Raw genomic sequence first — 24,950 nt, forward strand, 5'->3', positions numbered from 1 at the left:
GCCGCCTTTTCAAGTGAATCTCATTTGGTGCACACTCTGATGCGAAACAAATATTTGACGTTTCACACCTGCAAAAACAAACCGAACTTGGGTGTTAACTGAACTCTTTTGGAAAACTGTGTGTCAATTTTTTTTTAAATGTGCGTAGAGCCCTGACGGCTATGTTCAGTCAGCTTCTAGGAATCACAAAAAAACTATATGTTCATCCTTATTGTAGGATTTTCCCTTTTTGCTGTTGCTAATAAAAGTGCATCCCAAATTATCCAGTTTTTCTAAAACATATTGAAAATTGAAAATAAGGTTACTGTTTTAAGAGCATCTTGCTTACATTCATCAACCATTAATAAACGTTTATTCGCAGGGTCTCTATATGCAATAATGGACACTATGCTCAATTTATTTTCTCAAAATTTATAAATAAAATAGTTCTTCATTCCATTATTATCAGTAATAAGGAAAAACAATGTACCTGATCAGTTTAGTTCATGGAAGTATCTGCTTATATCCACTCGTTTCTTCATATGCATAAATGTTGTAAAAATATATATATTAAAAACACAGAATAAATGTTCTAATATAACTAAGTCAAAATACATCGGATTTACAGTGTTATACTGTTTTTTTTTTTTAAACAAGTCCTGTGATGTTTAGTTTCTGCATGTTGCTATAAACCGTCTGCACTTTAAAAATGTAATGCGCGTCTCAGTGACGTCACACGAAAAAGAAAGCAAGCAGGCAGTGAAATTCAGTCCCTCCCCTGTCCATTGATATGTGTTGTACTGAAAAGTATGGTGGCCCAGTAAATCAAAGATATGAAGTGTGTTTATACTGTTTACACGATCACAAGCCCAGAATGACACTTCAGTATGATCATGTTCACATGATTGTGGTCCTTAAAAGGGTTAATAACTTATTCTGTTTAAGCTGGAAGCCATATAAATATATTTTTTAAACTGTACCCCCAGTTTTTTTTTTGTTTTTTTTTCTTGCATGATCTTAATACACACTGTTGTCATCTTTCTCCTGGTGGCTAAGCAATGTATTCCCCAGTCGATTTACAGCGAATAAAAAAAAAAAAAATCAAACAATCAGGATTATGTTGAATCATTTCTCATAAATACTGCAGGGATGTTCTGAAACACTAAGCGTCGATTTCAGGATGCACATCAACTACTGGCAGCAGCTTGTCAGACAACACAATAAAACTCTTAGGGCTGTATTCTGATCACAGCGCAAATGCGATTGCAAGCGCAAACGGCGCTTGCCTCCGATTCTGTGGCGCTTAAATGGAGTGGAGACGTAAAAAAAATAAAATAAATAAAAACACTGCGCTGAAATGGTATTCTGAAAACACATCCCGTGCCGTCATATATCGCCTCCCCATCGCCACATGTCGGCATAAATTTCAGGGTGTGGTATCATTAACATATTAGCCGAAGCGATTCTGATGACAGCGCAATGGGGTCCCAAATAGACAGCTGAGCACTGTGTTAAGACCCGCTGAAACCAGGTTTAGTGGCACAATCAGGAACTTTAACAATTGAACACACTATAAAAAGCAAAGTAGTCCTGAGTAGCAACTGCGTGCACTTGGACTGAACGAGAAAATCAAAGAAAGAAAAGTAAAAGAAAAGAACCTAAGATGAAAAAACAACAAAACGTAACAAACTAACAATATTATTCGTAAATTAATAATAAACAAATATATTAATATAAAAAAATCCTATTTTCCAGATCCAATGGAGTACTACATTTATTTTCACGAGGACTGTAGCAATTTATTTTCATGGCAATTGTTACAAGTTAAAATATTTACGTACAGTATTTGGAGAGCAGCATAACAGGAGCACCACTTCTGTATCTGTGCTTCCTTTCCCTGGTTGTTGCTAGTGCTGTGTGTGTGTGCGCGTGTATCATGTGCAACTTTAAACGAGTTAACTGCTGTGTAAACTTAACACAATGTATTTGCTTTGTTTCCGTGATTGAAAAGTCAATACTATCGGCCTGAAACAAGGTATCGGTTTCACTGCCTGATAATGTATGAGCTTAACTAGTTTGAAACATTACAACGAATTAGAAAATTGATCAGAGATTTCCTTCAACCTGATTGGTCAATATGAGGCCTTACATCTCTGATGAAGGACCTTGAATGTTATCTTTCAAACTATGTTTAATCACTGTTCCAAATCAATCCGCCTGAAAATACGTAAATACAGTATTCGTGTTTTTTACATATGCCTGCTTGTTGAAAGAAAGTCTCCGTTCTTGTAGTGCACATGCCCTCTGAATATTGTCTGTCAAAGTAAAATACTCTGCTTCCTCGATGTCCTAACTATTTATTTAAATTTATTATAGCAAATAAAGAAAAAAATAATAATTGAGAAAGTGTTTGCTGTCAGAAATGCAACATGCACTGAAATGCAAATAAAAAAAAAATAGTAAGTTGGCTGTACTTTTATTCTTTACATGATCTTTTAACAAACAGGGCAGGGGAGGGGGACAGGGGAGGGGGACAGGGGACGGTTGGGCTCTGGGAAATTAAAGCCCTGGTTATATTGAAACTCTAGTACGTTACAATCTCAGAGGGAACGTGATGTGCCACTTCATGTTCCGCTAGAGAATGAATCAGCTGCTGCTACTGGTAGACAGATCAGGGAAGTTTTTTCTTGCTCTGTGCTGCTGCCGCTCGACATGATCACCACATCTACATTCAAAACGGAGCCATGCGGTGCATTCTGTCTCTTAAAGGGATTGTTGCCTGGCCCTGATTGGATAGCTGATTCCCCAACCTACTCAGTATCGATTGGCTGGGCGCTGGCAGTGCGCCACTAAACGTGCTTGCGCTGGGTTTTTATTTTGATCAGAATTGCACTTTTGGGGAAGCCATGCCCTACGGGGCAGATGCGTTTGACTTTAACCACTGCATCTGCGATTGCACTCGTTTCATCAGAATCGAGCCCTTAATGTCTCACAGATGGAAGGTTTGAACTGGGCTGATACACGGCTCACAAAGCAAAGGTTCTGCTTGTTTAACCCTTTTCCTCCAAGAAACAAAGCATCTTAAACAGTCTCAGAATAAATCTTCTGTCCACATTTTATATATATATATAAAGAACAGAAAAGAAATGCCACATCTGGCCTTTGTGTTTAACTGCATGTTGATTCACAGGTTGTCAAAAACACATAAATGAATTAGTGTTCCGCGGTATATTGATACCTACAGTATATCATGATACCAAAATCCTACGATACCCAATATCAGGGTAAAATAAAAATATCCAAGCACCACAGTTTTTCGATACCGTTGTTTTTTTTGTGGGGTTTTTTGAGATTTTAAAACAAAACTAATTGTGTGCTTTAAAAACAATATGAACTAAGCTTACTCATACCCGTTTAGCGGAAGTGACCAACTACCCTGCGCGTTCTGGGAAAATTAAATTACTGCAGCAGTCATGGTGAATGACGGAGAGAGAAGCTTGATGCGGAACTATTTTGGATTTCAGCCAGATGACAACAGCAATCTGGTTGGAAGGTGGACAGTCAAAATGTTGAAAGTGTTTTAAAGAAGTGAAAAATCCCAGTGCATATTACTTATAAAAAAAAGTCACAGCAAAGATAGCACATAGCTAGAAGCTGATCAAAATGGAGTTCATTGATGCTTGTTTATTTCGTCATTACAGTGCATTTGCAAGAAGCTGCAAAAATATAATTTGCCGACATGTGTCATTAAAACTGTACCGCATGTCAAAAATGTTAGTGATGATTTTATATTCTTTGGATTTTGTGTTAATCCCTATTCTATGTGCATGTAATGTGATAGCTGTGAAAATGTTTTGAATTGCATGCATGAGTGGTTGAAAGACCAGAATGAATACAGATTTCATTGCCAGCATATCAGTTTCCCCAACAGGATCAATGTGACGCTTCACCTGCAGAGGAAAGCACAGGACCTATAAAGCTTCAGTCACAATGCAAAAGTCTGCCAATGCAGATGGCTGCAGGTTCAGCAATAAAAAGTACTTGTAGTTTATTATAGTAGCCAGAGTGGTTGTCTTTCGTCTAATTTACTTTGTTTGCAAGTATTTGTAACAACCAAACGAGCACGGTGGACTGAATCGTTACTACCTATGTTCTTATTTAAGGTGCACTGAGGTGTTGTTCTGCAGGAGGCATTTGGCTTGAATTCTGCTCCAATAGCATGTAAAAGGAAGACATCTACAGTAGTGGCCCGCTTGTTTTAGAAATGTAGCATTAAATATAATGCTTAACTTTGAATGTTTCACTATTGAATTGCGTATGTTAGCAGCGTTTTTAGTAAAGCAGTTCTTTGCCAGAAATATGTTTGTTTTCTTTATCCGCTGAACTAATTTTTTTGAATTATTTGGAAGTGGTGATTTTAAAAATATCTAACACTATACAAATCGTAAAATGAACGCATAGTGTTTAAAATTAAGGAATACAACGTTTGTGTGTATTCCCTAATTGTTTGTTTAAAAATAAATGTTTTACAATGTACATGAATCAATCAGGCTGGTATAGATTAGCATTATACTCTGTTTACTTGTTTTACTTTCTAAAATTTTTAAACAGTACAGATTCATGGAGGTGCTATGTTGTATGTGACGTTAAGAACATAAGAAATGTTACAAACAAGAGGAGGTCCATTTGGCCCATCTTGCTCATTTGGTTGTTTATAGATCCAAGCAAGAACCTCTTCAAGCCATTTCTTGAAGTAACTGTGTAAATCAGTTTACACAACAGTGTTTCATTTTTCATTCCTTGCTCACATTTTTAGAGCACTTCTAAGATACCCCTGTATGTAAAACATCTGGCCTAGCTATACAAAGCCTGCTTCAAGGAAAGTATTTGTGTTATTTTGTTATATATAAGAATTAAGAGATTCCTTGTAATTGGAGTATTTGAAGCTTGCCGAAATGCTAGAGTTCTCTTTTTATATGCAAGAAAAAAAGAAAATGATGTATTTACACTGTGTTGTGCTTTCTTACCAGTTTTAAGAGAATTTTATAGTCGCTGGCAATGAATACACTGGAACTTGTTTTCAGCAGAAATTATAAAGTAAAGCCGGGTCCACACCCGAGCGATCAGTTGCGCAACCAAATCACTCTCGAAACTGTGCAACTTAATTGCCTGCAACTGCTTTGTCCACACCTGAGCAACTAGTTGAGTTTCCAGCAATTACTCTGACCCTGCTGGTGCTGTCGGTTCTTTCTTTCATCTGTCATTATCTTTAGTAAACGATGACTTCACTAATTACTGATTAAGAACTGGCTGTTATAGGCATCTCATCTGTAGTTATTTTTTATGCAATATGCAATATTAAAAGCAGAAGCAAAGCCACATAAATGCTGGAGAAGACCTTGGCTGAGGATGCAGTTGTTATAAAAAATTGTCACTACAAATCGCTCAGCAGATCGCTTGAAAGTAGAGCTTGTCTCTATTGTAAGCAACCAGTTGAGCAACTGCTTGCAGAAATGTCCACATATAAGCGATTCAGCAGCACACAACCAAGCTGTGCAACTGATCACTCAGGTGTGGACCTGGCTTAAGACACAGAAGGATTGTCTAAAACTAATATCCTATTTCCTTCCAGCTGGCAATTCCATTAATGCTTACAACTGATGAAATGTACATGTATTTCATCCATTTAAGGTCAAAATAATAAATTAAGAAACAAACAAACAAACAAAGAGAAATAAATAAATACTGCAAACATAACCTAAGGATTGAGAACAGTGAAACACTTCCAAATCTAAACACAGCCAACAAGATAGAAAATGAAACAGTCACTGTGCCCTGTTTTAAGCCTCTACAAGGGCCCATTACACACTTTTCAAAATATAAAATGATTTAGCGACTAGTTGGTTTCACACACAAATGTTGGTACTGAGCCATCTCAGTGACGTCTCAAATTCTTAATCTTTCAAACCTGTCATTCAACAGATCGTTCTTATGTCAACGGAAACAAGTTGAACAATCACCACACACAAAAAAAAACGGCCAACGTGAATTTGGCTGCGTATTGTTTGAATTTTCAATTACATTATACCATATAACATCCTATTAATTGCCAAATTTCAGGAGCATCGGCGCACTGTAGGTCTTGCATTTTAATGTTAAGGCAGCGATACAATCCTAGTTAAAAGAAAGAGATTCCAGCTATTCAGGCAACAGCAAACAGTTAAAATATGGTGGTTATTTGTATTTATATCAATCAAATGGCTACATTTCCAGTAATTACTTTTACGTTATGTCTTAAAATTAGCATCCATATCTCTTTTTCTTTCATTGTGACATACTGCAACGCAGATATTGTTTTGTTAAGCATACTGCATTATGTTTAAAACTAACACTGAACACAACGCTGTTAATCACAAAATGCAAAGTATTTTAAGATGGAAGTAAACTTTGATCTCATGTTTTACTTTTAGGAGGTTATTTTAACAGAAGAATTTCTAATAGACTTAACGAAACCCCGGGTCTGAAGAATGCACTTATCTATACCCGCCCACCTGTCAGAAGGTATGAGCTCCGTGCTGCCTACTCTGTACTGTTGCCTTGTAAAAAGTCAGATTACCGTACAGTATTCTTCCTGGTATCTTACTTATAGACAAAAATGTACGGTTTACAAAAAGATACCAATATGACATACGCCATTAAAATAATATAGGATAGATATCTATATAAGTTGCCTTTCAGTTTACTGCAGTTGGTTTACAGATTTACAAAAAATTGTAAACGAGGCAGCCTAATAACGACACAAACAATAATGCAATTCATAGCCAGTGAAACAATAAAGTAATGGTATAGTAAACCCAATACACTTCTATAAAGGAGTTACTTACTGTAAATATCCTTCTGCCAGTTCGATCGAATGTGACGCAGTAAACTGAAGACAGGTGTCCTAGAATTCGTTTGTGCATCTTCATATGCTGATAGACAGCAGTGGGGACAAGTTGTCCAAGTCTGTAACTCCCATTTAGCCGTCTTCCATAGGCGGTTTCCACTGTAGAAAAAAAAAAAATAGATAAAGGCTATGTTTTATTTTTTAATCTTATTTTTTCATTCAATAAATGGTTGTTAAAATATATCATCCCACCAGCTGAGGGAGGATTGAGTACAAGTCCACACAACATATATGCCACAATAAAATGAAATGATATTTAGTAGTTTAGCATGTGTGTTGCAGCACATTAAAGATAATCCTACCTATATTTGCCGGGTGTCCGTAGTTTAATGGTGGCTCAGGAGGCCTTCCACAGTGCAGAGCTGCAAGAGCAGATCCCTTCCAAACCACATGTTTGCAGCCTGTTTCAAACAGGAAAACATGTATCAACCTGACAAAGGACTGACTCTATATGAAAAAAATTCAAAATGTAGATTTCATACTTTTGTTGGTGCGAAGCAGAGACTGGCGGCCCGCTCCCAGTAAAGAGTGCACCCCAGGTACACTCGGTGGAATCTCCTTCTCCAGCACGGGTCCGATGCATTGACATATTTGCAGCAAATGATCTGGAGCTATATGCCTGTAAATCTTAACCTGTTGAAATGCAAAATAAACTAATAAATAAATAAGAAAACCTTTAAGAGTGCAACTATACAGAAACAGTGTACGGTTCGTACATAAAAGATTTGAGAGACGCTTGTTTTTGCTCTCTTAAATCCATTAACCATTCTGCTTTTCATTTGAACCTGTATATAGTAATATTTTAGGGAATAATCCATGCAATGTGTATTTTGTATAAACGTGAACATGTATGCGTGGTTCACTGCAAGACACATGTCCTATTTAACACCTAGGCTGAACTCTTCACTTATTCTGCTTCATAGGAATTGGCAAGTCTGATACAGGAAACTAAAGAGTCGCTTACTGTTGTATGTTTGCTTAGTCTACGTGGTCTGGATGATAACTTTGCACTTACGGTGCCAACAACAGGCTGCTAAATTTGTTGTACCAGTTTAATGGCAATACCCCACATAACATTTATGCCCCAGGAAATGGTAGTAGTATTTGCTTAGTGGATTAGATATAAAGGAATGACCATAATTTTATAAAAGGTACTGTAAGGACATTTCTCAACAACTGTATGAAATGCATGCTGTAAAATACATTTTATTATTATAAATAGACTATTCTTTATTATTCTTCAATATACCACCAACATTTTCAGTAAGAAATATTTAAAATGACACATATGGCCAGGTTTTATCACATTACATTTGTGAGATGTACATTTAAAAAAAAAAATTATATATATATATATATATATATATATATATATAGAGTACAGTACAAACGCAATTTAAATGGGGAAAAAAATGCTTAAAATAGACCCATGGATATAGCTAGTTGGTTGGATCTTACAACAAGAAAGCACACAACAGGATTAAGCATTTTTAGAACTTGGAAATTTACATAATCTTGTCTGATAAGACTGAGTATCTATTGCTGCATTTACACTGCCACCTCGGACCCAAGCCATCTCAGGTCCAACTGATCGAAGATTCTTATCATTTTCCACGTAGCGTTTACACTGCGTTTGTGCCCTGAGCCGGCTTCGGTCCGAATGCAAGTGCATACCATCTAAATTACAATACGTGCGCGGTGACGTCATAACGACCACTGAAGGGATGACGAGTTTTCCCCTCCCCAAACCACAAAGGCGAATGAGGCAGAGATTTACAAACAAACAATACAGTGTCATGTTCATATTGTGGGGACTCATCTTAAATATATACTTATCTTGCAGTCTACGAGAAAAATGGTTATTCGTTTAGACAGTGTTTGACACAACATAGCGGTTCCTGACCCATTTGTTATGTGAAGGATTTCACCTTGACTAAGAGAAGTAAATTTGCTGTTTATTACTGTAAAAATAAAGACTGTTTTGTTTTCAAAAGAACTCTATTCTGTTTCTTCACCAATATTATTGCACCTTGTATATATACATAATTATGTGATGCATAAGTCCTTTATTTTTAGTTAAAATAGGCTAAGCAGCTACAGGAATACCAGAGAAAAAACATTTACTGTATAAAATTGCAGTTAACAAATTTTATTTTTTCAAATTAGCCTTGTTACAAATAAGAACATAAGAAAGTTTACAAATGAGAGGAGGCCATTCAGCCCATCTTGCTCGTTTGGTTGTTAGTAGCTTACTGATCCCAGAATCTCATCAAGCAGCTTCTTGAAGGATCCCAGGGTGTCAGCTTCAACAACATTACTGGGGAGCTGGTTCCAGACCCTCACAATTCTCTGTGTAAAAAAGTGCCTCCTATTTTCTGTTCTGAATGCCCCTTTATCTAATCTCCATTTGTGACCCCTGGTCCTTGTTTCTTTTTTCAGGTTAAAAAAGTCCCCTGGGTTGATATTGTCTATACCTTTTAGGATTTTGAATGTTTGAATCAGATCACCGCGTAGTCTTCTTTGTTCAAAACTGAATAGATTCAATTCTTTTAGCATGTCTGCATACGACATGCCTTTTAAACCCGGGATAATTCTGGTTGCTCTTCTTTGCACTCTTTATAGAGCAGCAATATCCTTTTTGTAATGAGGTGACCAGAACTGAAGACAACATTCTAGGTGAGGTCTAACTAATGCATTGTAAAGTTTTAACATTACTTCCCTTGATTTAAATTCAACACTTCTCACAATATATCCAAGCATCGTGTTGGCCTTTTTTTATAGCTTCCCCACATTGTCTAGATGAAGACATTTCTCCTCCTAAACTCCTAGGTCTTTTTCATAGATTCCGTCTTCAATTTCAGTATCTCCCATGTGACATTTATAATGCACATTTTTATTGCCTGCGTGCAGTACTTTACACTTCTTTTCTTTGTACGCCATTGGACACCTCACCAGACTTTCCCCAAACGTAACAACTATCAGAGTGACCAAATAGCTCGCTTTTGTTTCATCACTCTACAAAACCTTTGACCAGAACTCATATCCATCATTCAAATGCCGTTTTGCAAATGTCCTTGTCCTTGTGACATTTTCCTAAGAGTGTCTTTTTCCTTGGCCTGCGACCATTGAGACCTTCACCATGCAATACTCGACCTGAAATGGAAACCCCAGTCCCACTTGCACCCAATTCACTTTGAATATCTTTGCCAGTCAATCTCGTATTGTTATTAACCTTCCTCACAATTCTTCTACTTGTTCTTGGTGAAAGAACCTTCTTTCTTCCAGACCAAGGGAGCATTGTGACAGTATCATGAGTATTGTATTTCTTGATAATAGAAACAATAGTTGAAATTGGGATACTCAAATGCTTGGAAATTTTCTTGTATCATTCTCTAGCTTGGTGACAATAAATAATTTCTGCCTAAGGTCTTCAGATAGCTATTTACTTTTTTCCATATTGACTTATTGGTAATGACAGCAATCATCCTATGCCTAACCCTTTTATACTCTCTAAGAATGTTCACCTACAAATCCAGCATTTTCTAGACTATTATAGAAATAGCCTATGTTCTGCATTATCATATTGGAATTTCTAGCATCTTGTAGACAATACTATCATAGCATCAAAGGGTATGAATACTTTTGAATTAGTATTTTTGGAGTTTTGCAAAAAGATTGCTGAAATAAATAATTGTAGACTATTTCTTGTAACTTTTTCCTCATCCACAAAAGCAAAACTTTTGCCAAAAAAGATTTTACCTAAAATTCTTTGTTTGAGAAATTTCTAGAAATTATAAAATTTCCATTGGGGTATGTAAACTTTTGACTACAACTATGTGTATGTATATATATGTCAGTGTTCGCACTAGGCCGCGCCATTGCGCCAATGCCCTCCTGAAATAAAAAAAATGTCCTGCAGAATTTCTCTTAACGCGCCTGTGTGTCCCCCTTCCCAGACAAGATGCAATACCAATACGCAGTAAATGAATGCATTTTGTATTAACATGACAGGTCTGACGACAGGCTAATCTTTTTTACTTGTTTGTTTACACTTGCGTTTTCATAATTAATCTTCCGTGCTTTTATTCTCCAGTCCAGTAGAATGCGCTCACACCCTCCCTGGTTACAGTCTGTTTCACAGTAAAGCATGGACAACAACATCAGGCTTGCTAACAACATGGCCCGGCACAAATATAACCTTGTATCCCTGTTACACCCGACCATTACTTCTGTAAGAGTAAGTAATCAGCTTCGGCAGTGACTTTTGAAATGTTGGCTATTACATTTTTGCTTAAAAATACTGTGAAATTCATCCGCTGTAAACTTATCTACTTGCTAGACAAAATATCTGTCTGATGTTTGGAGATATGGAGTGACCTAGCAAGTGAATGGGAGAAATGTGTATTTAGTTCTGCGCAGTAGACTTGTGCAGTAGATTTATAAAACAAAAACCACATCATTGATAAAAAAAAAAAAGTAGCCTATGGTAATGTTATAAAACATGTGAAATTTGTCTTTTCTATGACAAAAAATGCTAAATTTCAGGGCCAAAATAATTCAGTATGTGTTCAGCACCAACTGTCTCTTGGTCATTTTGCCATTAGGGCTATATACACACACACACACACATATATACACAGTGTATGTATTGTAGGCATATATACAGCACTGTATATATGCCTACAATACATCTTGCATTGAGAAAACACCACTGGAGTCGGAATAAAGGAAATTATTATGTAATACAATTCACGTACAGTCATGGTTTTGATAAGCAGCATTTTCAAAACCATATCATTATTATGTGCAGTATTAAAATGTTAAAATCTATCAAATTCAGAAAATCAACAAAATACATATTGTCTATTTCACATTTTATTTTTAGTGTTCTGTGTAACATGGGCCATAGTTTAACCTTGAAAAAAATTAAATACAGTACCTGAAGCAGATATACGCGTTTATCATAATCAACATCATCAACGTGTGTTGTAAAAATAAAGCACACATTGTTTTGAAAACTGTCCAAAATATTAACTTGGGGGCTAAGAATGAAATGTCAAGAAAAAAAATGCCATTTTTTATATGGAAATTGTCAAAATAAAGGGGCAGCTGGAAGGTAAGAATTTACCAGTCAGGACAATGACATTTAAATACTACTACTATTAAACTGTATCTGTTGGTAATGTGGTTTCTTCTAATGCAGCAGTTTTCAAACTGGGGTATGCGAGAAAAATTCTGAAATGGTGGACAGCACATTTTATTTAGTACCACTTGCCAATCTATTGCAAACTTTTGTCATGTAATCAACGTTTAATCGCTAAACCAGACTGATGTGCTGTGACAGAGCGTTCAGTGCACACGACTAATCTACATATTAAATACGTACATTTGCCCTGTTTAAATGTCATATAAACAGTTGGGTGGTTACTGCAGTCTGTCTTTGGGATAAAAAAAAAATTATATATTTTAAAAAACTAAAAGACTAGTCTTTAACTTAATTTTATTTCCTGTGTGCGTTCATGCCTGCAAATCAATATTTATTTTCCAGTGACCCGATTAAAGTTTATTGTAACTTAAGTACTATTGGTTAGTTTCAAAATATAGAATGTATGGCCAATCAGAAACCGAAGTATTGCCATGCAGTCTAATTTGACAAGCCGTTACGTCTGGTGTTGAGAGTAAGAGTTTTTAGCTTTCAATCCAGTGAAACAATATGGATTGTTGGCTCAATACTAGTACATTAATAGCAAAGGCCGAATTAAAAAATGTCAATAATACGTTTTCATAATGAGGTTCGCTGTAGAGATGCGTGGATAGTGAACTTTTCTTTGCCTTCTTTTCTGTAATTTTATTATCAACAAAAATACATGATTGCCATTTGCTATCACGGAATAGTCCTATGTCATTTCTGAGTGATTGAGGCTTTGTTGATTTTAATTAATAATTACAATAAAATGATGTTGATGTTTCCAACAACTAGAAACCTGTTTGAGGGACTATTTTTTATCTAAAAGTAAATATAATATATATTTTTTCCGTTACAATACTGTAACTTTTATAACTGTACCCATCACACACTCCAAGGCTTGTGCGTTTTGTTGTATCATGTTATTGTACAGACCTTTTTTCTGTTTTCATTTTATTATGACTATCTCAGATGGGGGTACACGGTAGACTACATTTTTTGGAAAGGGGGTATGCAGCTTAAAAAGATTGAAAACCCCTGTTGTAATGTGATTTGGTACAATGAATATCCTCTACTCAGTGATACACCAGCATCACGGTGACACATTTCCCAATATTTTCCGCAAAAGTGACAGGGAGTATTGTAGAGACACCTTGGTTAGATCTACAGCTTTACAGATGTATGTTTTGTTCTTCAGTATACATTGTGTAGGCCTTACTTTACCCCAGTGACTTACCTACAAAACAATGGATGCCAAATAGTTCAAGTAAAAACTTTTATTTCCGAAATAAATAGTACAAAAAGTTGACACCGCATTTCAGAGGTCACGTTTACCCAGAATTCTGTGTTATATACTCAGGACATTTTAATAAAACGCAAAAAAATAACAGCAGTGCGTTTCTAAACACAGATGTAAAAGACAACAGATCCCCTATTCATCCTTATCCATTAATTTAGTTTCTATTTCATGTATTATGCACTTTCCACTGCATTTAATGTACTATTCCATCTACTATGCTACTATCATGTATTATGCACTTTCCACTGTATTTAAAGTATTATGGATTTTCTTGTTGCTACTGCATCTTGTAAAGCGCTTTGTGATGGTGGTCCACTGTGAAAGGCGCTATATAAAATAAAGATTGACTGATCGATATATTACAAAATAGTTTTATGCAATGCAATGTGTAACAATGGTTCCACGCTCCCTGCATCCTCTCTTTTTAAAAAAATAAATAAAATAAATAAATACAAAATAAAAGCAGCGGAGGTCTCAGTATCCCATGTAGCACTGCGCACGTCCCTGGTATTAGAGCGACTCAGTAATCTGTATTAGAGCATCTTCTCAGCCAATAACTTGTACAAGTAAAACACATGTTCAAAAATCATGGTTTTAAGACCATGGATGAGGCCTGAAGGGTTTTTGAGAACTATTCCGACATTTTTACTGCTTTCGCAAAAATTGCAGTAATTGCAATTACGATACCTGTATCTTGTGTACCAGCAGAACAGGGGTTTAACTGTAATCTAAAACATGACAAGTTCAATGGAAGCTCCATGGGGAATTTTCTAAAGAAAACGTTTCATGGTAAGCTTGTCTTTGTCTATTTCTACTACCATTATTTATACTGTGTACTGTTTTGCATGTTAACTTTGTTAATATGAAATAGTTACATTGGAAAATAATTTAACTGTGTTGATTGCAATATGCAGATGTTATGGTTGAAAACGCAGATTTTGAGATGGTATGCTTTTTACAAATGCACATTTTTAAAGACTTGCGCCACCTCTGCCGCATTTTTTTTAATTCCTTGCAATTGCTGTTTCTTCACAGTAAACAGTGCCCATTGACATGTTTTCATAAACTAATAACATGAGGTTTACTTGTGCCTTTTTGTAGCTGAACGAAACCAAACAAAAACTTAAATATAAATTTTAACACTTCAAATAAAACAAAACGTGGAAATGGCATTGTAAAATGAAGGGGAAAAAGACTCACCATTTCTCGTTTATTACATTCCACATAACTGTCGCAACAAAAGATATATGCAATCTATATGAAAATCACTACACAACATTTACAGCAAGTTGGGCACTGTTTAAGCAAGTCATTTCAGAAAGACGTGCTTGCCTTTTTTCTGTCCCATGAGATTATCATTCACGCTAAAGCAGCACAACGCTTTTTTGACCCAGATAGCTTTCCATAGAGAGCACTATGCTTGCATAATCTGGTTTTATTTTTTGCTGTCTAAAACTTTTAAATAGAGGCTCAAGAGCTGCTGTGTTGATCCTGTTTTTTTTAATATATATTAATTTTGCATATCACACAGAGCTCTTTTTCATTTGCCATGTTTGAAACTGTAGTGCAACTTTTGGCGAGACGGTAAATAAAAGCAAGATATTTTTGTAATTTCTTGCGAATACGAACATCTGAATTTTGTATCCGAATACATGTCAAAAAAATATTTATCTAATTTTGGATATTTCTCCCAGCACTAATTTATAATATATACATACCCCAGGGAGATACTAGACTGTATCCCAAGAGATATAAAGCAACCAAGAAGAAGACCTCCGGGAAGATGACACGATGATATTAGGAAACACGCTGGAGCAACGTGGATGATGGATGCAGCAGACAGGCTTTTGTGGAAGAATCTTGGGGAGGCCTTCATCCAGCAGTGGACTGAAAAAGGCTGAAGATGATGATGATGATATATATAAGGGGTGCACCGATAATCGGTAACCTATCGGCATGGCACCGATATCAGGATATAAGGAAAGAAAACAAACGGCTATCGGCAGTTTTTGTTATTTTAGATAAGGTACACCGATATTCATACTTGAATTTCTTCCAGCACAGAATTTAATGTTTGGTCAGGCGCGCTTATTAATGATGCAAGAACACTGAGACAATAATTATTTTCTTTGCAGTGCTGTTTAACGTGCGCTCAACCTGCAGTAAATACATCTCAAAAGAGTAGTGTTAAATTGTTTTTTAAATACCTGAAAACAATAGGATAGCCGAGTTGTGTGCAGCAGAACAGACTTGATGCTACATTAAATCCAACCATCAACTGTGAGTAGAATGTTATTCTGATGCTTTAAAAAAAAAAAAAACATTTTTGGGTTAAATCCTATATAACATTGATGGTTTATATATGAATTTTGTTACCGGAAATGTAATTTTTTTTTTTTGTAACCGGAATATTTTTTTTTTTTGATCAAGTGAACAATTTCAGTTGGGCTGCATATTTAAGTCATGTATGCTTAAAATAAGAATTTAACAAAAGTTGTTGTGGTGGACATTGCTTTTCTATCATACAGTGTAGATAGAAGTTATAATGTGCAATGTTTGCAGCAAGTGGCTATAAAAGTTATTGCAATATGCAAAATGTTATTTTTGTGTGACTTGTAAAAAAATGTATACATTGCTGTCAAGCAAATACTGTGCTATTCTTTATATTCATTTTCTGGAGTAAATGCAACAATAAACAATACCTGTTCATTTTTGTCATAAATATAAGTAAATTATATATTTATTTTTTAAACATTTATAATTATAAAACAGTTTAAGTCGTTTACAATAGCTTACTTACACTATTTATTATTATCTGTATCAGCCAGGACAACCTTTACCGGAGCAATAATATATATTAAAACTGCATTTGATATTAGGTAAGCCGCTAAAATCAAGAGATAATAATATTAAAGAAAATGCAACGTTCTTTTTTTTTTTTTTTGGGGGGGGGGGGGGGGGTAATTTCTTTACATACATGTCTTCTTCATGTCAAGTTTAATAGAAAAAAATCACTGTATATTTATATACACCCATTTTACTGCATGACTAAATATTTTACGTACAATAAAAGGTATAAACAGAAGACACTGTCATTGAGACTTCAATCTGCGTCTTGTCTGCAGTTTTTTATGCATGAATAAACCAGATGCACGCTAAGCTGCTGCTATCACCATGTCCATCTTGTAAATCAATCGTTACTTTACGCAGTACTATAAATAAACACAAAATAAATGAAAAACAAACTAGATCACTGTGCTGGAATGTAAAGCTTTACTCCGGCTGAATATAATGGCAAAAAAACGAACCGAAAGCTCCCCTTAATTTGTACTTGTAATTTAATCTGTATCCTAAGAGTTCTATATTCACTTAATGTAAATAATAATAATAATAATAATAATAATAATAATAATAATAATAATAATAAAGGAGCAGCACTCATGAAGGGCAGTTATCATATGCATTGCTGTGCATGATAATAATAATGAATAATAATAATAATAGGCCTACATTAACACACAAGATTTAAGAAGGTTACCTCAGTCAATTAAAAAACAGCTTTGACATCTACAAAAACAAAACATGTCATGATGTTTTATGTAGGCTTTACAATTCTGGCTTTGTATTTTTCAGACTTTAGGTTATTGACTTAAAAAGCAGGTGTTAACGCTACAAAATTAACAGCTTACAGAATGTCCAATATTATAGATTTCTAGAAAAATAATTGGCTTAAGTGTACAATACAGAATAATAATGTCGTCTACACATCCACCCAAATAAATATAAAATACATTTTCTACGCGAAAGGCCATGCAACTAGTTCATGGTTTAAAATGATGCAACCACGGATGCATTATTACATTGTAACAAAAACGAAAAGTCCCAACAAAAAAAAAAATGCAATTCCCTGCAGATTAATTTCAGTATTGAAGTCCACCTACCTAGGCATTTGAAAATTTGTCCACAGAATTAAAAGCGTGCATTTTACGCATCGAAATCTCATGATCAGAAAGTAAAAAAAAAAAATAGCACTATTCAAGACAAGATGCTATTAAATGCTTTTCTTCTGATCGAGTGATCTGCTTTTAACCTAATTTCCTGTTACAGAATACATATTGATTAATTTCCTACTAACGACAAGACTGCAGCAGGCATAAAGGAACAGTATTGACAACGTTTTCAAAACAGTATCAGCAACCACAGTACAGGCCTTCAGAACAGACTACATTACAACAATTTAAAAATAAAATCATAATAAAAAAGTCTAAACAACACAAAACAAAATACACCCCGGTCGTGCTTTAATAACCCCTTCCCACCCCTAAAAAAATACTTTTAAAAAGTTATAACGTGCCTCAGTCTTTGGGTGTCAGCTGGGTTTAGATTAAAACAGTATAGGTAAATGTGCTGGCCGGTTAATATTATTGTTACTTGCAATAATTCTGCCAGCCAGTCACTGATGACGTAATCCACTCATATATGTTATAGTAAGCCATGTATATATTACATCTTTAAGATTGTTTTTATGTTATATGATCTTTATTGAGGGAATTAAAAAAATGTTGTCTTCCTCCTCTACTCTTGAGAAATGCGTCGTTTCTTTCCACCAACATAATCCCCATATCTGCCCTCTTTAATAATGATTAATGTGCAATTCCCCTTTAAAATAATGTCACTGTGCTTTGTAGATCCAAGTTTGTCTAATCCTAATGCCTTATTTTAACTAGTTAGTCATCATGTTGTGTATTTTTAAACGGTGCAGCTGAATTACATTGACTAGAGCGCCTCCATCTCTTGTTACTGATCTGTGTTCTGCCGCTCTGAGCGCTCGCACTAGTCCCTCCCTCCCCCGGTCCTCCTCTGCTCCGACAGAACAACATTAATGACGTATCTTTATTTCTAGTACATTTTTCCAAACTACTTAAATCTTTTCGACATGGCAGCTACCAAAATCACAAAATAGCACCCTTATATACCCTAAAGCCATCCCCCATAATCCTTCAACCATAATATTTTGTGGGTTTTTTCTATTTTTTATTTTTTTAGTTTTTTTCTGTTTTAGAAATTGCGGGAAATTCAATTTATATTTTGCTCTCTACAAAAAGTTTCTCTCTGTTATAGGGATCCCTTACCAAATTTTCATAAGTCCCGAGATGCTCTTTCCCCGTCCAGTCGATTCTTTTCGGCAACAGCTGGGGAAAAAAATCACATCCGCGTTTTAATTACATTTTTACCCCAAAAAGATGCTCAGTTGAACATTTTAAATATTAAATAAAAATCTGACTGAAATCAACATCAGAAAGTACAGTGCAGCTGGATGCAATGCCCGCACATTGGAGCTCACCTCCTTCTCCTCCACTTCTTTTATCAGAACCTGCAAATGCAAATAAAAACATCAAATTATCCATAAACTAAGATCAGAAATCCCCCCAAATGCCCACAATCTATGTTTACCCACCTCAGCTGCGTTTTGACAGGGTCCTGCTTCCAGAAATCGGGCTATTAGGAAGTACAGCTCTATTGAGGGAAAAAAACACATATTAGATACGAGGAGGGACGTCAGGGGCAATTTTTGAAATAAAAAATCCCTTCGCCGATGCTTTGCAAACCCTGTTTACTCACCAGATTTCAATTGCGCGATGAGTTTACTGTCAGAAGCCATTTCTGTGTTGTTTAAATGTAAAGTATAAGGTGTATACCCGTGCTATGAAATGGGTATAAGTATCTGCCCTATAGCTGTCACTGTTTATTCACCAGGAAGAGTCTCTCCTCCATTCAGCCAACACACAAGCAGGGTGAGGAAGGAGTCCCGGCCACTTTGCCTTCCGCTCTACAGAATCTAGTCCCCAACAACAAACAGCAATGCTCCCACAATTTCCACTACACTGCCCATCCGTTAACAATCTTTTCCTCGTCAGTTTTGGTCAAGAGATACGTGTCCCGCGGTGAGGTGCGAATAGCATAAATTATTTGGTTGTTTTCTTTTATTCAGCACAAGCCCTTTGCGTATGGATACCACGCTGCTCCCCTGACGCACGCATAGAGACGGGTGGCAAAATTGGTAACATTGGAGCAAAAAAAAAAAAAGGAAGCAAATGTAGCTGAGCAATGTTGAGGACAGGAAAGAAACTGCTTTACCAGATGAGAAAGTTATGCGCAGCTGGTTGTACTGATTTATAACATTTTAATTGTAATACATTGGTAAAAACGTAGCTTTTGTGATGTGTAAATAATGTCTACAATATTATTGGCTAGCAGAGCTCTGCCATATTTGTACACACCCGAGACGGACAATGTTACAGTTTTGTAAACAATCTATATTGTTTATAAAGGAGTAACATTGTGTGTATATATATATATATATATATATATATATATATATATATATATATATATATATATATATATATAACAACTGAAACACCGAAGAAGTGATAGGTTTAATTAGAACGGAAAAGTTCCATTCCATCTGAAATATGAGCAGACTGGCTCTAAATGGGGGAGGGTTTGTTAACCCAGGGAATGTAATGAATTAAACCTTGTGAATTACTGGAATACCAGTCTAATTGCAGGAGGAGAGGAAACGGTCCAAACGCTGATTTTTTACGGGGAAAAAAGTTACTATACATTTCCAGTATTCCGTTGAAACATGTACGCAGATCTCGCAGTATAACAACATGGCTGGCAAGCAATCGTGTCAATGCTTTTGCAATTGTTGGAAATCGGATTTTGACATTTTGTAAACATGATTTAAAAACGTGTGTGTGTGTGTGTATATATATATATATATATATATATATATATATATATATATATATATATATATATATATATATGCTGCATAAGAGTAACACCCAGTTAACAGTAAATGTATGTCTATTTTTTTGTTCTTTTAATAATTTTGCTGAAAACTAAAAAAAAAAAATATGGAAGTATCATTATAGTTAACAAACACATTTAGTATTTTGACGCGGATGTATTTAAAATTTACTACAACAGTGATAATGTTTAGTGGTATAATTGCCCACATAAAGTACGTTTATTTATTTATTTGAGGCTGTGTGGTCCAGTGGCTAAAAAAAAAGGGCTTGTAACCAGGCGGTCCCCGGCTAAGCCACTGACTCATTGTGTGACCCTGAGCAAGTCACTTAACCTCCTTGTGCTCCGTCTTTCGGGTGAGAAGTAGTTGTAAGTGACTCTGCAGCTGATTATTATTTTGTTTCTTAGCAGACATCCTTATCCAGGGCGACTTACAATTGTTACATGATATCACATTATTTTTACATACAATTACCCATTTATACAGTTGGGTTTTTACTGGAGCAATCTAGGTAAAGTACCTTGCTTAAGGGTACAGCAGCATAGTTCACACACCCTAGTCTCTGTAAGTCGCCTTGGATAAAGGCGTCTGCTAAATAAACAAATAATAATTATTTATTATTAAAATGATTGTGTTTTATTATACAACTACTGGGCTAAGGCATTAGTGTATGTCCAGTCGACACTTAAAAGTAATTTTCCAATTCAGAAACAAAAAAGAGTTCCAACTTTTACATCTGTATGTGGTATTATGTAAACAGTAACCTTACCCCTCTGACAGTGACATTTACATTATGTTTCCATTTGAATACAAAACTGTGATTCAATGATACGTATGTATATGGATTTCTTTAAAATCAATTTAAAGTTATTATCACTGACACCATCAGAACCTCAAGCATAATGATTTTGAAATGCTTCTTAAAAATAAAATGTGCAGACTTAAAAAGAGACCTATACAATTGCTTGAAGTTAATCTGTGGTGTTAAAAAAAAAAAATCTTACATTTTACTTTTTTTTATTTATTTTTTTCTCCTTACTAAAATACACTTTAAATGGAATTATTATACACTGTCCAGGTACAGCTTCTAAAGGCTTATTCACAGGCAGTGGCTGTTGGGATTTGCCTACTGAGCTGTCTTTTATAAATAGCCATGGATTTTTGACATTTATTGAAAGAAAGTCTTTTATGACAGTTGACACTTTTCAAAGAAGAATGGGCGATATACTATGTATAGGACCAGTACATACTGTATATATTTATGTGCAGTGCCATTTGTTTCAGAAATACAAGCAAGAATATAGAAAGAGAGTGGTCAGGTTAATCATATTCTTGTGTTCTGTCATTGGGTTTATTTGCTTACCTATTTACTGTAACTGTGTAATGTAGGCCATCCATGGAAAATAAAACAAATAGATTTTGTTTTTATTATATTAATTTTATCTTCATTCTGTGATGGTTTTACACCCATAAACCAAAAAATTGTAGAGTAAAATGTGCTCTTTACTTGGATGAGGGTTACAGCTTTGGTGTACAGTTTCTTTGTTTCCTCCAATCTGAATACATTGCCTTCTGCTGCACTAGAATTCTGAAGCTACGGCATCTCGGAGGACAAGGGATTTCTTAGCATGTATGTTTGCATCCAATCCTCAAAGCTGCCAGTTAGTTACATTTATTATGATGTAGTTATATATTGACACTGGAAATCAGATGTCCTTGATGAAGCCAGTATTGGTAAATCAACCCCCAAGTCTTTTTTCTACGCCTTATTAGTCAAAAGTGATTAACCATAGCAACTGTTACATGTTTTCCATTTTGTTAACTTGCTAAAATAATGGTGGCTTTTGAACAAAGTATCACAACCCAGTGTCTTGACTGTGCTTTAGCTGTAGTCCCTAAGATTTTACTAAAACCTTTATTAGATTCAGTGCCCTTTTCACTGTTCTCCTTATCATTGTGCTGTTAAACCTTTTATCTTGGGCAGTTTAATTTACAACTTGCTGTGACATCATTTTTTTTTTTTTTTTTTTACTGAAATTGCTTACTTTTTTAAATTCTTAAAAGGGACACCCTGGAGTCTAATAAATTAATTTAAACAGTGACATACTCAAATGCTGCCAATGTTTAGATAATTAAATATAATCTGTTCTGTACCCACTTAAAAACCTCTTTCACTGCATATGAGCATCTTTATGGTTAGTCTGTAAAAATATTTAAAATGCCAAGGGGGGAGGGCACTATTTTAATGATTTAAACAACAGCATCACTTAGATTTGAATAGTCCCCCAAATTAGAAATGAAGTTGCACTAAACAATAAGAAAGCTGTGAAGTACAGTATATGATATGATAAAACTCCAGTGAATGAACCTAGAGAAATACTATACAATACCTGATGACACTCCTAACAGTTTCGTAGACTGGAAAGACGAAATTGGATTTAAAACTGCAGACATCTGTGAGTAGTACTAGAAGAAAGATACACAGATGATCACACCCTCCAAACACTGATGAACTACTGCTAATATTCCATGAGGAATGTGCGAATACATCTACCCCATCTGACTGACAATGTCCATAGACATGGGCGGAGACTCTGTAAAGCATGGGACTTTCCTACCCACAAAGAGCTGGGGTGTTCCTCAGTATTGTATATTTCTAATTGTGTTGGAATGAATTGCATGTACTCTGCCAAAGATTATATCCAGTGATGGTTTATTGTTCACATGTTTACACACCGTAGGGAAATTCACAAAGCCCATAGCACTTTAATGTTACAAAACTAGAAACAAACAGTGTGATGAATAACTAAAGTCCTTGAATTGAATTCCTGAGTAACCATATGTTAATGACTTGACATCTAAAAGCTTGCATTCCTGAGCAACCGCAAAACCTGAAACTTAATGCAATATACAGTATATCCGAGTAAACTTCACCTGATATGTGACCTAGCTTTTACAGTATATGCAAACTTATCAGACTGAGACAGTTTTTGAAAATGTTATTTTAATCGTGTCTTGATATATTTAGTTAGGTTAGTGTGTTCGTGAGTGGAAAATGGGTGTGGAGATAGAGGAGAAAAATAATAATAATTAGAAAACAATTGCTAGTCGTGCTGAAACAGTTAAGCACGATACTTGTTTTGGTTTGTCCCGTGTTTGTCTATTTGTTTGTTTTGTTCAGTGTTTTGTTAAATCTTTTATTAAAACGCGCAAGCAAGTGCATTCACATTTCACTCGCAGTGCTGTGTGTTTCTTCTGGGTATGACGTCACCGCTCAGGCCAGCTTGCCACACGTGGTGTGAGAAGTGGGATAACAATGCCTCCAGGAACGCAGGCCAAATAAGAGTACTGCGAGTACGTGTTTTATTATTTTTCTGAATTTTTTGAGAAGTGGAGGAAAGAAAAAAGAGAGGAGTGTATTTTTGTGAAGGGAAATATATTAGGGATGCACCGAATCCAAGTTTTTGGAATTCGGCCGAATACCAAATCCATCTCAAGAGATTTGTCCGAATGCAGAATTTACAAAAACTGTCAAGAAAACTGTTGAATAAAAAACAGACTGGCAGCTACTAACAAGGGATGCGCACAATCTATTGTTTTGAGCCTTTTAGTTCACAGTATTTTTATTACTGAATGGAAATATATCCCTGAATAAGATTTCACTTTGAAACTTACACAATTTACAACTAGCCCCATCCCCCCACAACAGAAACGTTAAAATACAGAACCGTTTACCTTTACAAGAAAGTAGAGCTGCATCTTTGCCATAACCCACTATTTTGTTTAATGACTTTTCAACCTGTGTCAGCTGATCTGAGAGTAGGGTTGTCAACAGGCTCCAGAATCTCGGGACGCTTTAAGGCAGGTCAGGTTTTGTAACTCACTTCTCTAATGTATTCAGTGAAGTGAGTGTGAATTGTGTGAACAGTCACTAAATTAATTGAATTGTTTTACTTAGTTGTTACCAAAACTACACACATGCTTGCGAGGATTAATCAGAGCTATACAGCAGCTGATTGGCTTTCTGAGTCTCTGACTGGGCGGGACTGTGAAGCAAGAAATATTAAACAAATAAAAACTTTACCTGCTGCCACAAGGTTAAATGAAAGTGCAGGTGAGTGCAAGGTTATCTATAATAATGGTTTTGCGCTATTTTGATAGATATCGTTTACTGAATAAAAAATTCAAGCAATACAATTAATCGTTGTTACAAGGCTCTGGATAAAATCGCCACCACAATTAAACAATTAAGTACATTTACTGCTCAAACAATTCACACTCATTTTACATATCGAATACATTGCAGTGTAGAGAGGTGAGTTAAAAAAAACCCTGACCTGCCTTAAAGTGTCCCAAGATTCTGGAGCCTGTTGACTACCCTATCTGAGAGCTAGTATGAAGAAAAAATTACCGTGATGAGTGACCTGAATCTCCCAGCGAAATAAAACCCAGGTTGATTTAAATGCACCGTGTGTGTAACACATATCAAATAAGCTATGAAATAGTTAAAACATTATTTTAATAAAACACAACAGTTCTCAAATGGTTTAACTTGTATTGGCACATTACAGTAACATAAAATGTAATTTACTAAAGAATATTGCTCAACAACGTCTTGCACATCTGACAGTTGTAAAGTTACAAAAAATAAATATTTCTGTGCACCAATTTTTTTAATTTATTTTTTTCTCTCAGTATGATCTCTAGAACATGTCTCAGA

At 35.4% G+C, this 24,950-nt stretch overlaps 1 protein-coding gene across 2 annotated transcripts in view; it reads right to left on the reverse strand.

Moving 5' to 3' along the window:
- Window positions 1-19,422, reverse strand: part of phip (pleckstrin homology domain interacting protein) — a 73,459-nt gene extending 54,037 nt beyond the window's left edge. For both annotated transcript variants that reach the window (XR_004545775.3, XM_034018436.3), the window contains exons 1-7: window positions 19,033-19,422; window positions 18,869-18,927; window positions 18,755-18,784; window positions 18,543-18,602; window positions 7,408-7,558; window positions 7,228-7,326; window positions 6,864-7,024 (exon numbers count right to left, since the gene is read on the reverse strand). Coding sequence is in view for 1 of the 2 variants with exons in the window: in XM_034018436.3 (XP_033874327.3) it covers window positions 6,864-7,024; window positions 7,228-7,326; window positions 7,408-7,558; window positions 18,543-18,602; window positions 18,755-18,784; window positions 18,869-18,927; window positions 19,033-19,072 (600 nt within the window). In the remaining variant the exon portion in view is untranslated. The remainder of the gene's footprint in view (window positions 1-6,863; window positions 7,025-7,227; window positions 7,327-7,407; window positions 7,559-18,542; window positions 18,603-18,754; window positions 18,785-18,868; window positions 18,928-19,032) is intronic.
- Window positions 19,423-24,950: the final 5,528 nt, after the last annotated feature.

This window comes from Acipenser ruthenus, chromosome 6 (assembly GCF_902713425.1).
Source record: "Acipenser ruthenus chromosome 6, fAciRut3.2 maternal haplotype, whole genome shotgun sequence".
NCBI lineage: Eukaryota > Metazoa > Chordata > Actinopteri > Acipenseriformes > Acipenseridae > Acipenser > Acipenser ruthenus.